The sequence below is a fragment of the Paramormyrops kingsleyae genome, chromosome 16 (assembly GCF_048594095.1).
Source record: "Paramormyrops kingsleyae isolate MSU_618 chromosome 16, PKINGS_0.4, whole genome shotgun sequence".
In the NCBI taxonomy this organism is placed as follows: Eukaryota; Metazoa; Chordata; class Actinopteri; order Osteoglossiformes; family Mormyridae; genus Paramormyrops; species Paramormyrops kingsleyae.
In genome coordinates this window covers 13,389,892-13,405,878 of record NC_132812.1, presented here as the reverse complement: position 1 = coordinate 13,405,878, position 15,987 = coordinate 13,389,892, and the positions used below count along the sequence as shown (strand labels likewise).

At 39.2% G+C, this 15,987-nt stretch overlaps 1 protein-coding gene across 1 annotated transcript in view; it reads left to right on the top strand.

Annotated features, from left to right (window-relative positions):
* Positions 1-15,987, top strand: part of LOC111838612 (titin-like) — a 191,717-nt gene that overhangs the window by 164,767 nt on the left and 10,963 nt on the right. The window contains exons 213-241 of the mRNA XM_072700423.1: positions 35-622; positions 714-1,016; positions 1,101-1,397; positions 1,477-1,764; positions 1,902-2,201; positions 2,281-2,583; positions 2,678-2,983; positions 3,115-4,881; positions 4,967-5,260; positions 5,366-5,647; positions 5,742-6,041; positions 6,129-8,195; positions 8,294-8,596; positions 8,681-8,986; positions 9,073-9,363; positions 9,454-9,753; positions 9,846-10,151; positions 10,278-10,580; positions 10,878-11,159; positions 11,255-11,848; positions 11,930-12,217; positions 12,300-12,599; positions 12,690-12,992; positions 13,083-13,385; positions 13,481-14,065; positions 14,155-14,460; positions 14,557-14,856; positions 14,968-15,543; positions 15,667-15,972. Coding sequence (XP_072556524.1) covers positions 35-622; positions 714-1,016; positions 1,101-1,397; positions 1,477-1,764; positions 1,902-2,201; positions 2,281-2,583; positions 2,678-2,983; positions 3,115-4,881; positions 4,967-5,260; positions 5,366-5,647; positions 5,742-6,041; positions 6,129-8,195; positions 8,294-8,596; positions 8,681-8,986; positions 9,073-9,363; positions 9,454-9,753; positions 9,846-10,151; positions 10,278-10,580; positions 10,878-11,159; positions 11,255-11,848; positions 11,930-12,217; positions 12,300-12,599; positions 12,690-12,992; positions 13,083-13,385; positions 13,481-14,065; positions 14,155-14,460; positions 14,557-14,856; positions 14,968-15,543; positions 15,667-15,972 — 13,047 coding nt within the window. The remainder of the gene's footprint in view (positions 1-34; positions 623-713; positions 1,017-1,100; positions 1,398-1,476; positions 1,765-1,901; positions 2,202-2,280; positions 2,584-2,677; positions 2,984-3,114; positions 4,882-4,966; positions 5,261-5,365; positions 5,648-5,741; positions 6,042-6,128; positions 8,196-8,293; positions 8,597-8,680; positions 8,987-9,072; positions 9,364-9,453; positions 9,754-9,845; positions 10,152-10,277; positions 10,581-10,877; positions 11,160-11,254; positions 11,849-11,929; positions 12,218-12,299; positions 12,600-12,689; positions 12,993-13,082; positions 13,386-13,480; positions 14,066-14,154; positions 14,461-14,556; positions 14,857-14,967; positions 15,544-15,666; positions 15,973-15,987) is intronic.

The following is a 15,987-nucleotide window of genomic DNA, read 5'->3' as shown; positions in this document are numbered from 1 at the left end:
ACTGATCTTTTTATTTTTGTTGTCTCTTTTGTAGAATCTCCAGAAATTAATATGAAAGATTTCCCTCACAATACTGTATATGTTAAAGCAGGATCAAACCTGAAATTTGAAATTCCTCTTACTGGTAAACCTCTGCCAAAGATTTCTATATCAAAAGACAATGTTGTTCTGAAATCAACAATGAGATTTAATTCAGAAGTAACTCCTGAAGGTCTCATTATTTGCCTTCGAGAAAGTATTGCTCATGATGCTGGAAGGTATGACATCACTGCCTCCAACACAAGTGGAACTACCAAGTCTTTTGTTAATATTGTGGTATTGGACAGACCAAGTCCTCCGATTGGTCCAGTGGATATTAGTGATGTTACCGAAAGCAGTGTAAGTTTGAAATGGCTTCCTCCCCTATATGATGGTGGAAGCCCAGTGACTAACTATATTGTATACAAACGTGAGACAACAACTGCCAACTGGACAGAAGTATCATCGGCAGTAGCAAGGGGTACTATTAAGATCATGAAGCTGACAACAGGTGAAGAGTTTCAGTTCAGAATCAAGGCAGAAAATCGCTTTGGCATCAGTGATCACCTGGACTCTCTAGCTGTCAGAGTGGAACTGCCGTACAGTAAGTTATCTGCTTCTCTTAATATTAATTTTATATTTCTGTGTTTTTACAATTTTACAGAAAGTATTCATATTTTTTTCTTCAATATTAGCAATCCCTGGATCCCCATCAACACCATGGGTGACTTCTGTAACAAGAGAGAGCATTACTGTCAATTGGAAAGAGCCTGTCTCAGATGGCGGAAGCCATGTATTTGGATATCACTTACAGATGAAAGACAAAAACAGCATCTTGTGGCAGAAAGTTAACAAAACTGTCATCCGTGCTGCACATTTCAAAGTCACAAACATCAGCCCTGGCCTGATCTATGAGTTTATGGTGGCAGCAGAAAATGCAGCTGGCATTGGAGAATCCAGCAAAACTTCAGATGCAGTACTTGCAATTGATGCCTGTGGTGAATATTTTGTTAATAGTTTAAAATTAATTAGGTATTTTGTTGTTTTGAGTTGATTTCTAATGAGATATTTTTGTTTTCCAGAACCTCCTATCAATGTGCGTATTTCTGACATTACAAAGAATTCTATTACCCTTGTCTGGGAAAAGCCTCCCTATGATGGTGGCAGTAAAATCACTGGATACATTATTGAGAGCAAAGAATCACAGAAAGGAAGATGGTCAAAGGCAAATCTAATGAATGTTGCAGACACAAAATTCACTGTGTCGGGTTTGACACAGGATCAGTCCTATGAATTCAGAGTCTTTGCAAAGAATGCAGTTGGTTCTGTAAGCAATCCATCACTTATTGCCGGACCAGTCACATGTGTTGATACATACGGTAAGTGTTATTTATTTCCTAGATAAATAATTATTAGTTTATTATTTCTGTTTCTATGAAAAAGTTTTTTATATTTCAGGTGCCCCTGAGATTGACATACCTCCAGAGTATTTGGATGTTGTGAAATACAAGGCAGGAGCAGATGTTCATCTTAAGTTTGGAATTATTGCAAAGCCTCGACCAACAATTGAGTGGTATAAAGATGGAAAGGAACTGAAACCAAGTGCTCAGCTATCAATTGTGAGCAGCATGGATGACTCTAGCATTTTTATCAAGGATGCAAGTCGTGTAAACAGTGGCACTTATGAAATGAAAATCAAGAACTCTTTGGGATCCATATCTGCAACCGTCAGGCTACAGATTTTAGGTGTGCATTTCATATTTCAATGAAAAAAAAATGTTTTTTACTGTTACCCTTTGCTGGATAAGCAGTTTATGAAGAATGCTTTGAGTAATATAAAAATTGAAAATGTGCATTTTTCTCACAATACTGTATTTTTGCAGACAAACCAGGACCTCCAGCTAGAACTATACAATTCAAGACTGTTACAGCAGAGAAGATTACCATAATGTGGGATCCCCCGACAGATGAGGGTGGAGCAATGGTCACCCACTACATTGTAGAAAAACGAGAAACAAGCAGGATTCTATGGTCTATTGTATCTGAAAAACTGGAAGAATGTATCATGTCTGTTCAAAACTTGATTAAAGGAAATGAATACATCTTCCGTATCAGAGGTGTTAACAAATATGGAGTTGGAGATCCTTTGGAGTCTGAGCCAGTTATTGCAAGGAATTCATTTGGTAAGAAAAGCAACATTACAGCTAATTTTAAACATGTATTAGAAACACTTTAACTTTTATTTTGAATTTTTCATTTCAGTTCCTCCTGGAAAGCCCACCATGCCTTCAGTCTCAATGATTACTAGGTCAACAATGACAGTGGTTTGGGAGAGACCACATGATGATGGTGGTAGTGATATTAATGGTTATTTCCTGGAAAAGCGTGAGAAGAAGAGTCTAAGTTGGTTTAAGGTCATCAAAAATCCCATTCGTGACACAAGACAGAAAGTTACAAACCTTACAGAAGGGAATGAATATCAGTACCGTGTCTGCGCAATCAATAAAGCGGGTTCAGGCCCATATTCAAATGTGTCTGATTTTTATAAAGCATCTGATCCAGTTGGTAAATATTGTCATTTTTAATTTCACCTAATAATGCTTATTGCTTCTTAAAATTGTGTGATCTTTGATTTCACTCATCATTTTCTCATTTGCAGACCCACCAAGTGATCCTACTAAACTTAAAGTGGTTGACTCAACCAAAACATCTATTACCCTTGGATGGGTGAAGCCTGTGTATGATGGTGGCAGTGAGATTACAAGCTATATTGTTGAGCAAAGAATGGCTGATGAGCAAGACTGGCTTGTTATTAGCTCCAGGGGTGAAGTGAGAACCACAGAGTATGTTGTGCCTCACCTTAAACCTGGAATCAACTACTTTTTCCGTGTCTCTGCTGTAAACTGTGTCGGATCTGGAAAGCCAATAGAAATGGCTCAGCCTGTTCAAGCTAAGGATATTCTTGGTTTGTATTTTTCTTAACTATTTATTTATTTGTTTGTTTATTATTATCTGTTATTATTATTATTAGTAGTAGTAGTAGCAGTAGTACTTGAATTATAGCATTATTTAACATTATTATTTTAATTTTTACAGAGGAAGCTGACTTTGATATTGATGCCTCAATGACAACCCAATATATGGTCAAGGCAGGAAAGGACCTTGAAGTCAGAATTCCACTGAAAGGAAGACCTGTGCCAAATGTCACCTGGAGAAGGGCAGACAGGAACATTAGCAGTGATCCAAAGTACAATATTCACAATACAGAATCATCAACTGTTCTTATAATTCCAAAAGTGTCTCGTGATGACTCTGGCAAATATCATCTTGAGATTGAAAATGGTGTGGGGGAGCCCAAAACAATAACAGTGTCTGTTAAAGTACTTGACACTCCATCGTCTTGCCAAAGACTAGTAGTGAAGAATGTTTCTCGTGGGAAAGCAACTTTAAGCTGGGAGCCACCTCTGATTGATGGTGGTTCTGCAATCACCAATTATATAATTGAAAAGAGGGATTCTACAAAGAAATCTTATTCTAATGTGACAACTGAGTGCTCAAACACGACATATAAAATTGAAGGCCTTTCTGAGGAAATTTGCTATTTCTTCCGTGTTTCAGCTGAGAATGAAAATGGAGTTGGTGATCCTTGTGAAACAGTTGATCCCGTGAGGGCTACTGAGACACCTGGTCCAGTCAAAGACCTCATGATAAAGGACACCACAAAAACATCAGTAATACTACAGTGGACAAAACCTGATCATGATGGTGGCAGCCATGTCTCAGATTATGTCATTTCAAACAAAGCAAGGGATGAAAAAGAGTGGACAGTAGCTGGCACTTCTAAACGCTGTCAATATGAGGTCACAAACCTGAAAGAGCTTACAGTCATGGATTTCCGAGTCTACTCCAAGAATGAGAAAGGCCAAAGTGACTATTCTCAAGTTGGACCTGTCACAGTGCAAGAAATAATTATACCACCAGAAGCAGACCTTATTGATTACCCCGGGAATGAAGTTAGTGTGCGTATTGGACAAACTGTTAACATTGAACTACCATACAAGGGTAAACCAAAACCAGTTACACAGTGGTTGAAAGATGATATTCCATTGAAGGAGAGTGAGCAGGTGCGTTTGAGGTTAACAGAAAATAAAGCTGCCCTCACTATTAGAAATGTAAGAAAGGATAATGCAGGGAAGTATACACTTACCCTTGATAACAAAATCAGCAAAAATTCATTCAATATTCAAGTTATTACCCTTGGACCACCTTCTTCCCCTATTGGCCCCATCAAATTTGATGAAATTAAAGCACAGGGCATTATCATCTCCTGGAATGAACCAAATGATGATGGGGGTGGAGAAATAACATGCTACAGTGTGGAGAAACGGGAAACTTCTCAGGCTGCTTGGAAGATGGTTTGCTCAAGTGTAGTTAGGACAACATTTAAGATACCTAACTTGATTAAAGGAACAGAATACCAATTCAGAGTACGTGCAGAAAATAAATATGGTGTGAGTGAGGCCCTGCCTTCAGAAGCCGTGGTTGCTCAACACCAGTACAAACCACCAGGACCACCAGGAAGACCAGTTGTTTACAATGTCACTAGTGATGGCATGACTATTCAATGGGAAGCACCTGGTTATGATGGTGGTTCACCAATTACTGGATACCACGTGGAGAAGAAGGACAGGAACAGCCTTCTCTGGACCAAAGTTAATACAACAGCGATATCTGGCAGAGAGTATAGAATTATTGGGCTTATTGAAGGTTTAGAATATCAATTTAAAGTGTTTGCACAAAATAATGCTGGCATGAGTCCAGCTAGTGAAACTAGCAAGCACACCCTGGCAATATCTCCAGTTGGTAAGTATAAGTTTGGTTTATTTTTTATTGGTGAATGCTTAGTTGTAGAGTTACTAGGGTTACTAATAGTATCTTTCCAATTTAGACCCACCAGGTACACCTAATTGCATTGATGTGACAAGAGAATCCGTTACACTGAAATGGGATATACCCAAACATGATGGAGGCAGCAGAATAGTGGCATACACTGTTGAGCGGCGCCAGGGACGGGGACGTTGGTTAAGATGTAACTTTGTTGATATCAGTGAATGCCAGTTCACAGTAACAGGACTTGCTGCAGGTGATCGGTATGAATTCAGAGTGATTGCAAGAAATGCAGTTGGCACAGTTAGCCCCCCCTCCCAGTCATCTGGTTATATTATGACCAGAGATGAAAGTGGTAAGCATATACTATTTTAAAGATTTTATTGTTTTTTACATACTCTCATTAACATAATGTTTTCCAATTTAATAATTAATATTTATTATTATTTTTTTGTCTTAGTTTCTCCGGACATTGAGTTTGCTGCAGAGAAGTGTATAACAGTAAAAGCAGGTGAAAATATTACAATCAATGTAAATATCACTGGAAGTCCTCTACCTCAAGTCACATGGTTTAAGGATGGAAAAGAAATTGACAAGAAGATGATGATTGAGGTCACAACAGCTATTGGATCGAGCACGGTCTTCATCAGAGATTCTGACCGCAATCACCGTGGTGTATACACTGTGGAGGCCAAAAATAGTGCTGGAACTAAGAAAGAGGATATTCTTGTCAGAGTTCAAGGTTTATATTTCTTTCAGATCGTTTTGCGTTATGTTTCGTTATCTTAGGGTGATTATTTATTTTGTAAAATATATTATTTCTTTGTCTAATTCAGATACACCTGGACCACCTGTTGGGCCAATCAGGTTCACAAATATCTCAGCAGAGAAAGCAACAATCTGGTGGAGCCCACCTGAAAATGATGGCTGTGCTGCCATTACTCATTATAGGATTGAAAAGCGTGAGACATCTCGGATTTCCTGGGCCCTTGTAACAGACGAGTGTGAAGCCTGCTCATTCAATGCCACCAAGCTAATCAAGGGCAATGAGTACCAATTCCGAGTTTCTGCAATCAATAAGTTTGGAGTTGGTAAACCGATGGACTCTGATCCCGTAATAGCAGAGATGCAATTTAGTAAGTTTAAATTTAAATATAATTTAAAAAAATCTACCTCTATATCTTCATGAATTTTGTTTCTGTAACATATTTGTTGTTTCACAGCTGTACCAGATGCTCCTGGCACACCTGATGCAACCCATATCACAGGAAATAGTATTACTCTTTCATGGACCAGACCAAGATCAGATGGAGGAAATGAAATCAAACAATACATTCTGGAAAGACGTGAAAAGAAGAGCATGCGCTGGGTGAGGGTGTCATCAAAGAGACCCATCGCTGAACTTAGATACAGAGTAACAAATCTTACTGAAGGTAATGAATATGAATTCCATGTAATGGCAGAAAATAATGCTGGAATAGGACCACCAAGTAGTACCTCAAGACTTTTCAAATGCAAAGAACCAACAAGTCCACCAAGTGCTCCAACTGTTGTGAAGGTTACAGATTCGTCAAAGACATCTGTCAGTTTGGAATGGACAAAGCCTGTGTTTGATGGTGGTATGGAGATCATTGGGTACATCATTGAGATGTGTAAGGCAAGTCTAGAAGAATGGCACAGAGTTAATACCTCAACTTGCATTAATACCTATTATACTGTTACTGATTTGGAAGCTGGTGAGGAATATAAATTCAGAGTCTGTGCCGTTAATGGAGCTGGAAAAGGAGAAACCTCCGAAATTCCTAATGCAGTTCAAACTGTAGACAGACTTACATCACCAGAAATTGACATTGATGCCAGCTTCAAACAGACCCATATTGTGAAGAATGGAGGAACAGTCACTCTTCATATACCCTTTAAAGGAAAACCTCCTCCTCTTGCCACATGGACAAAAGCAGATGGAGAGATTGGGGTGATGGCTGATATTAATACCACAGAAACATCGAGTACTTTGACTATTGAGAGCTGTACCAGATATGATGCTGGAAAGTACACATTATCACTTGAAAATAATAGTGGCCGCAAATCTATTACTTTTACAGTGAAGGTGCTAGATACACCTGGACCACCAGGACCTCTCACATTCAAGGATGTCACAAGAGGAGCTTTGACACTGATGTGGGATGCCCCACTCAATGATGGTGGAGCTCGAATTCAGCATTATGTCATTGAGAAACGTGAAGCTAGTCGTCTTAGCTGGCAGGAAGTTAGTATTAAATGCTCTCGACAAATATTGAGAGTTACCAATCTTGCAATAGGTGTACCATACCTTTTTAGAGTTATGGCAGAAAATCAGTTTGGACTGGGTGAAGCTTATGAAATGTCAGAGGCCATCATTGCCACTGAAGAACCTGCTCCACCTAAACGACTGGATATTATTGATACATCTAATTCTACTGCTACCTTGGCCTGGCTAAAACCTGAACATGATGGCGGGAGTCGCATCACAGGCTATATTGTTGAGACAAAAGCTAAGGGCTCTGATCATTGGGTTTTTGGAGGTCAAACTAAATCTCTACACATGGTTATTGAGGGTCTAGTTGAGAACACAGAATACGACTTCCGTGTAAAAGCAAAGAATGATGCAGGCCTCAGTGATCCAAGAGATGCTTTTGCCTCTGTAATAATTAAAGAGCCTCGCATTGAGCCAACTGCAGATCTTAGTGGAATCACCAATCAACTTATCACATGCAAAACGGGAAGTACATTCACTATAGATGTTCCTATTAGTGGAAGACCAGCTCCTAAGGTAACTTGGAAACTTGAAGAAATGAAACTAAAGGAAACCGACCGGATCTTAATTAAGACCACAAAAGAGAGAACATATTTGACAGTGAAGGACTCCATGAGAGGCGATAGTGGAAAATATTACCTTATTCTTGAAAATATTGCAGGAACCAAAACCTTCACTGTTACTGTTAATGTTGTTGGAAGACCAGGGCCACCAGTAGGGCCTGTTGAAGTGTCATCCATATCTTCGGAGTCCTGTGTATTGACATGGACTGAACCTGAAGATGATGGTGGAACGGATGTCACCAACTACATTGTGGAAAAGCGTGAGTCTGCGTCTACTACATGGCAGCTTGTGAACTCCAGTGTGAAACGAACTACAATTAAAGTTACTCATCTTACCAAATACATGGAGTACACATTCCGTGTCTGTGCTGAGAACAGATTTGGTGTGAGCAAATCAATTGAATCTCAAGCTATTGTTGCTGAGCATCCATTTGGTGAGTTTTTGTTTTTGTTTTGAAATAATTAATGTTTTCAGTTTACATAAAGTCAAATGACGTGAACATTGATTACTATGGCCCGCTTCTAATTACAGTTCCACCTAGTCCACCATCACGACCAGATGTATTGTCAGTTACTGCAAATGCTATGACTATTTGCTGGGAAGCGCCATATCACGATGGTGGCAGCCAAGTGACTGGGTATTGGATCGAGAAAAAAGAGCGTAATACCATTCTTTGGGTGAGGGAGAACAAGATTCCATGCATTGAGCGCCACTTCAAAGTGTCCTCTCTCATTGAAGGACTTGAATATCAATTCAGAGTATATGCAATGAATATTGCTGGATTGAGCAAAGCCAGTGAAGCATCAAGACCATTGCTGGCTCTGAATCCTGTTGGTAAGTTGAAATTATATTTAGGTGCTGATTTTTTAAATTTTTACTGAAGAACATACTTAATATTGCTAATTCTTTTGTCCTTAGATCCTCCTCTTAGACCAGAAGTGACTGATGTGACAAAATCCACGGTTTCACTCAAATGGTGTGAACCATTGAATGATGGTGGTAGCAGGATTGTAGGGTACATTGTGGAGCGCAAGCTTTACAGTGATGAGGGAGAGGGTCGTTGGCTGAAATGCAATTACACAACTATCACAGAGACCTACTTTACAGTACCATCCCTAGGAGAGGGAGAAGTGTATGAGTTCCGTGTTATTGCCAAGAATGGAGCTGGAGTGCATAGTATGCCCTCAGAATCAACAGGACCAATCACCTGCAAGGATGATTACAGTAAGATTGTTTTCCTTAATTATACAAATTTATCTCTTTAATATCATTTCAATTTTTTAATTTTGCTCTCTCTTTCCATCTTTTAGCACCCCCTAGGGCTGAGCTTGACAGCAAGCTTATTGGAGAGACTGTGACAATCAGAGCTGGTGCAGACCTTGTTCTTGATGCTGCAGTTGGTGGCAAACCTGAACCGAAAGTTTTTTGGGCTAAGGGAGATAAAGAACTGGAGCTTGGTGAAAAGTATTCGTTGCAGTACACCAGTACTCGTGCTATGGCTATCATCAAGTCCTGTGACAGAAATGACTCTGGAAAATACATTCTAACAGTCCAAAATGCCAGTGGAATCAAGACTACTGCTGTTCTTGTGAAAGTGCTTGGTTAGTATATATAAAACAATGGTATTTAGAGTGTTCATTTTGCAAATTTGCTTAATTAATAACTATTTGATTTCATTTCTTTTTCTCCAGATACTCCTGGGCCTTGTGGCGATAAGATATTAATCACTAGAGTAACAGAGGAAAAGTGCACTGTTTCTTGGAAAATACCCCCTGAAGATGGTGGGGCCCCAGTAACGCATTATATTGTTGAGCGACGTGAAACTAGTAGAATTAACTGGGTATTAATGGAAGCTGAGTGCAAGACCCTTTCTTGTGTTGCTACTAGACTGATTAAGAATAATGAGTACATCTTCCGTGCCAGAGGTGTAAATAAGTATGGACCTGGTGTACCACTTGAATCTGAACCCATTATTGCCAGAAATGCATACAGTAAGTAAAATGTCCATTATCAAAAGATTTTACTATTTGTCACATTGCTTGACGATTGTAAAACATATTTTATTTATTCATTCACTTTACAGCAATTCCATCACCTCCTGGTGCACCACAAATCATTGCTGTAGGGAAGGAACATTCCATTATTGAATGGCTTAAGCCTGAGAGTGATGGTGGCAGTGAAATTAAAAATTATCTTGTGGACAAACGTGAAAAGAAGAGTGTTAGGTGGACAAGAGTTAACAAAGAGTACACCATATATGATACAAGACTTAAGATTACTGGTCTTCTGGAAGGCAGTGATTATCAATTCCGTGTCACGGCTGTGAATGCTGCTGGTAACAGTCAACCAAGTGAAGCTTCTGACTATGCCTTCTGCAGGGAGCCAACATGTAAGATCTTTTTTTTTTTTAATTGTCATTACATTTTAACGATTTGTTTATTTAAATGTACATAATTTAGATTTTCTTTGTTTTTCATCTTACTGTTGACAAATTTTGTGTTACCTGCTGTTCCAGATACTCCTGCTCCTCCAGCAGTTCCTCACGTGACAGATACCACCAAACATAGCATTAGTTTGGTATGGACAAGACCAATGTATGATGGTGGTGCTGATGTAACTGGATATATTGTTGAAGTGCTTGAGGAAGGAACAGAGCAGTGGTATAGGGCTCAACAAGAGCTCTTGAAGACCACGGAGTACACTGCAGCTGGCCTTACAAGCAACAAGAAGTATAGATTTAGAGTCGCTGCAGTTAATCTTAATGGAACCGGTGAATTCAGTGAACCATCCACAGAAATTGAGCCTCTTGAAAGAACTGGTACGCGAAATGATTATTCCATCCATGAGTGTAGATAGAGAGTAATGGATAGGAGGGCTGAATCTTTACATGGGTGGAGTATTTCGATGGCAAACTTATATATACAGTAATATAAAAACTATTCATGACTTAAGCCAATAAATGCAAATTTACTTGGTGGGCTAAAATCATTTTAGCTAAGTTAGGCCTAACAACACCCCTGATTCCAACTAAAGATATATGAAATATTGTAAAATATGAAATGATACTGGGAACCATTTTAATTGTATTTTGTTGCTTTGCTATACCTTTTTCTAGAAATACCTGACCTTGAACTTGCTGATGACTTGAAGAAGACTGTCTGTGTAAGAGCTGGTGGATCACTTCGCCTGTTTGTGGCTGTGACTGGAAGACCTATACCAGTAATTACTTGGAGAAAGCCTGGTGTAGATCTTCAGAGTAGAGGATTTATTGATATAACTGACAGTTATACAACTTTGACAATTGAAAAAGTAAATCGCTATGATGCTGGCAAATACATTATTGAGGCAGAGAATCCATGGGGCAAGAAATCAGCTACTATTCTTGTGAAGATCTATGGTAAGAATTTACATTCAAGAATTAGTTGTTTGTTACAGAGTAATACTGTGTTTTCCGAAAATTAATTGTGGTTCTAAAAAATGTTTTTGTTTCAGATACCCCTGGTCCACCAGGTTCTGTTAAGGTTAAAGATTATACAAAAGAATCTGTTGTTATTACATGGGATGTCCCCAGTATTGATGGAGGAGCACCTGTCAACAACTACATAATTGAGAAACGTGAAGCATCAATGAAGTCTTATAAAACAGTTACATCCAAATGTAATAAGACATTGTTCAGAATCACAGGACTGACTGAAGGAACACTGTACTTTTTCAGAGTCTTGCCAGAAAATATCTATGGTGTTGGTGAGCCTTGTGAAATCAGTGATGCTGTGCTAGTATGTGAGGTTCCAATGATTCCTCAGAAATTGGAAGTAATGGATGTAACAAAGTCTACCATTACGCTGGCATGGGAGAAACCACTTCATGATGGTGGCAGTAAACTTACTGGCTACACTATTGAAACTTGCAAGTTTGGAACAGAGAGATGGATGACTGTCGCTACACTGAAAACAACTGTGTTGGAGCACACCATAACCTCTCTAAATGAGTCAGAACAGTACCTCTTTAGAATCAGAGCCATTAACAGCCGGGGAATCAGTGAGCCTAGAGAAATTGTGTCACCTGTAACTATTCAAGAACAAAGAGGTAATGAAATTATTCAATCTCATTTAAATTATTAGTCTTTAAATCATTGTTCTTAGTCCCTACATTTGATTTATTTTCCAGTTGTACCAAAGATTGATGTGGCAGGAATTCCACAGAAGATTGTCAATGTACCAGCTGGTAAACCAATTGAGCTTCAAATTCCCATATATGGCAGACCTTCACCAGTTTGCTCATGGTTCTTTGGTGGTGCCAAGATAAAGGAACTTGACCGTGTAAAGATTGAAACCACTGCAAAATACACCAAACTAACAGTGCGTGAAACCACAATTGATGACACAGGTGACTACACACTTGAGGTCAAAAATGTTGCAGGAATTGCCACTGAGATCATTAAAGTTGTCATTCTAGGTGAGTATCATATTTCACTGGAAATGTATTAAAAAATTATCTTTGAAAATTTAAGTTAATGTTACTCAACTTTTTGAAACAGACAAACCTGGCATACCAGTTGGACCTTTAAGAATCGAGGAGGTTGATGCCACATCTGTCACTGTCAGCTGGGAACCACCAGAAAAAGATGGAGGTGCTAATATCAGTGGCTATGTGGTTGAACAGCGTGATGCTCATCGTCCAGGATGGCTTCCTGTGTCTGAATCTGTTACCAGACCCACTTTCAAGTTCACTAGACTGACTGAAAGTACTGAATATGTGTTCCGTGTGGCTGCAACAAATCGATTCGGTATTGGATCATTTTTGCAGTCAGATGTTGTGGAGTGTAAAAGTGCCAAAAGTAAGTAATTTTGCCATTGACATGGAACAATGTTTTTAACGTAAAACAGAAAGCATTTGAAAAATAATTTATTATGTACCCTTTTTACAGCTATACCAGGGCCACCAGGTAGACCTGAGGTATTTGACGTGTCTCGTGATGGAATGACTATTACCTGGCTTCCACCAGAGACAGATGGTGGTTCCCAGGTATCTGGTTATATCATTGAACGCAAAGAGGTTAGATCTGACCGATGGGTGCGCATTAATAAGAATCCGGTAACAATGACAAGATATAGATCCATGGGCCTTATTGAAGGCCTTGAATATGAGTACAGAGTTACAGCCATCAACTCTAGAGGCTCTGGAAAGCCAAGTCCTACCTCCAAATCAGTTGTGGCAATGGATCCAATTGGTACGATTTTTTTTCTTTTCAAATTTTCTTGAATTAATGTCATTTACCTTGATAAATGGATTAAATTGTTGTTTTCATGCACCTAAACAGATCCACCTAGTACACCACTGAATCCAAGAGTTACAGATACCACTAGAACATCTGTCTCTCTGGCTTGGAATCCCCCAGAAGAAGAGGGTGGTTCTAGTATTACAGGATACCTGATTGAAATGCAGAAGATTGATCAGATTGAATGGACCAAATGCAACACTACACCTACTAAGATTTGTGAATACACCTTGACGCATATGCCCCAGGGAGCTGAATATAGATTCCGTGTTATGGCATGTAATGCTGGTGGACCTGGTGAACCAGTAGAAGTACCTGGAGTTGTTAAAGTTACAGAGATGCTTGGTGAGACACAAACTGCATACATATGTGTTTACTGTGTTTTTTCTTTATTAATAGTGTGTGTCATGTCTAAAATGAGTGTTTTTGTTTTATTTCAGAATATCCTGATTATGAGCTGGATGTCAAGTACCAAGAAGGTCTGATTGTCAGACAAGGTGGAGTCATAAGACTGTCTGTTCCCATTAAGGGCAAGCCAATTCCAATATGCAAGTGGACAAAGGAAGGCCGTGATATTTCTCACAGGGCCATGATAGCCACCAGTGAAGAGCTCACTGAGCTTGTCATTAAGGAAGCTCACACCGATGATACTGGCACCTATGACCTTATCCTGGAAAATAAATGTGGCAGGAAGGCAGTATATATAAAAGTAAAAGTTATTGGACGACCAGATCCACCTGAAGGTCCACTTGAATTTGATGATATCCAGACTCGCTCAGTAAGAGTGAGCTGGAGAGCACCTTCTGATGATGGTGGCTCTGATATTCTTGGTTACATTATTCAGAGGCGAGAGGTTCCCAAGGCAGCATGGTATACTGTAGATTCAAGAGTGCTTGACACATCTTTAGTTGTCAAAGGACTGAAAGAAAATGTTGAGTATCACTTCAGGGTGGCAGCTGAAAACCAGTTTGGCATTAGTAGATCTCTGAAATCAGATGAGTCTGTCACACCAAAGACACCTCTCTGTAAGTATATTTTCAAGTTATATCATTTAAATTTTTTGAATGATTTACGTGCTGAATTAATTTGTTTAAACATTTTTCTACTACAACAGCTCCACCAGAACCTCCAAGCAACCCACCAGAAATTATGGATGTCACAAAGACTACCGTTGCCTTATCTTGGTCTAGGCCTAAGGATGATGGTGGTTCTCGTATTACTGGATATTATATTGACAGAAAAGAAGTGTCCACTGAAAAATGGGTACGTCACAACAAGACTCATATTACAACTACAATGTACACTCTTACTGGACTCATCCCTAATGCAGAATATCAGTTCCGTGTCATTGCCCAAAATGACATTGGTCAGAGTGAACCAGGACCACCATCTGAATTAGTCATATGCAAGGATCCATTTGGTGAGTAAAATCTTGCCTAACAATAAAGAACTTACGATGTTAGGTGTTATGTATATGGAACTGACTATGTAATGTGTTTTTGTTTTAATAAAAAAGACAAACCAAGCCAGCCTGGAGAAATTGACATCATTTCCATCACTAAGGACAGTATCACCATTCACTGGCAACGCCCAGAATGTGATGGTGGAAAAGAAATCCTAGGGTATTGGATTGAGTACAGACAGTCTGGTGAAAGTGCCTGGAAGAAATGCAACAAAGAACGCTCAAAGGACAGGCAGTTCACTATGGGTGGTCTCATGGAAGCCACCGAGTATGAGTTCCGAATACTTGCTGAAAATGAAAGTGGAATTAGCAGGCCTCGCAGAACAGCAATGGGAATCAAAACTAAACTGAGTGGTATGCAATTTGTTGTATTATATTGTATTACTTTTATGGATTACAAAAAGAACCATTAAATATATGACAGCTTTACCTATCTTATTTACCTTTTCTTATGCTTTTTAACAGTTGGAGAGGCACCAAGTCTTAAAGAAGAAATGGAAGATGTTACAACAAAACTTGGACAATCAGGCACACTGAAATGCCAGATCCTTGGTAGACCTCTTCCTGAGATCAAATGGTACAGATTTGGAAAAGAACTCATACAAAGTCGTAAATACAAGATGAGCTCTGATGGACGTAACCATTCACTCAGCATTCTAACTGATGAGCAGGAAGATGAGGGTCTCTACACTTGCAGAGCTATTAATGATGCTGGGGAAATAGAAACCAGTGGCAAGCTCTTTTTGCATGCTGCCCCTCAGTTCCACCCTGGATTCCCATTGAAAGAGAAATATTATACAGGATGTGGTACAAGCTTGCGGTTACATGTTGTGTACATTGGGCGTCCTGTGCCGCAGATCATGTGGTTCTATGGCAAGAAACCGCTGAAGGCTTCTGAGAATATCATAATTGAAAACACTGAGAATTATACCCACTTAGTTGTAAGAAATGTGCAGCGGAAAACCAATGCTGGAAAATATAAGGTCCAGTTGAGCAACATCTTTGGTACAGTTGATACTGTACTTCGTGTTGAAATTCAAGGTAACACTTTCAAGAAATTAAGAATATAAATTGTTTATGTGATCGGTTTAAAATAAATAAAACAATGCATAACTTATGTCCATAATATTTCTTTAAACAAATGTATTCTCCTTATTTTTACAGATAAACCTGCTGTGCCTGAAGGACCAGTTGTTGTTGATGCGCTGCTGAAGAACTCTGTGATCATTAGCTGGAAACCACCAGCAGATGATGGTGGTGCTATGATTACAAACTACATTGTGGAAAAACGTGAAGCAAAGGAGGGTGAAAAATTCCACCTTGTTTCATCTTCAATCTCAGGAACATCTTGCCGAATTCCAAATCTTATTGAAAGTGCTGGGTATTACTTCCGTGTTTCTGCGCAAAATCAGTATGGGATAAGTGATCCTCTTGAGATTCCATCTGTGGTCATCATTAAGAGTCCATTTGGTAGGTAGCTCAGTC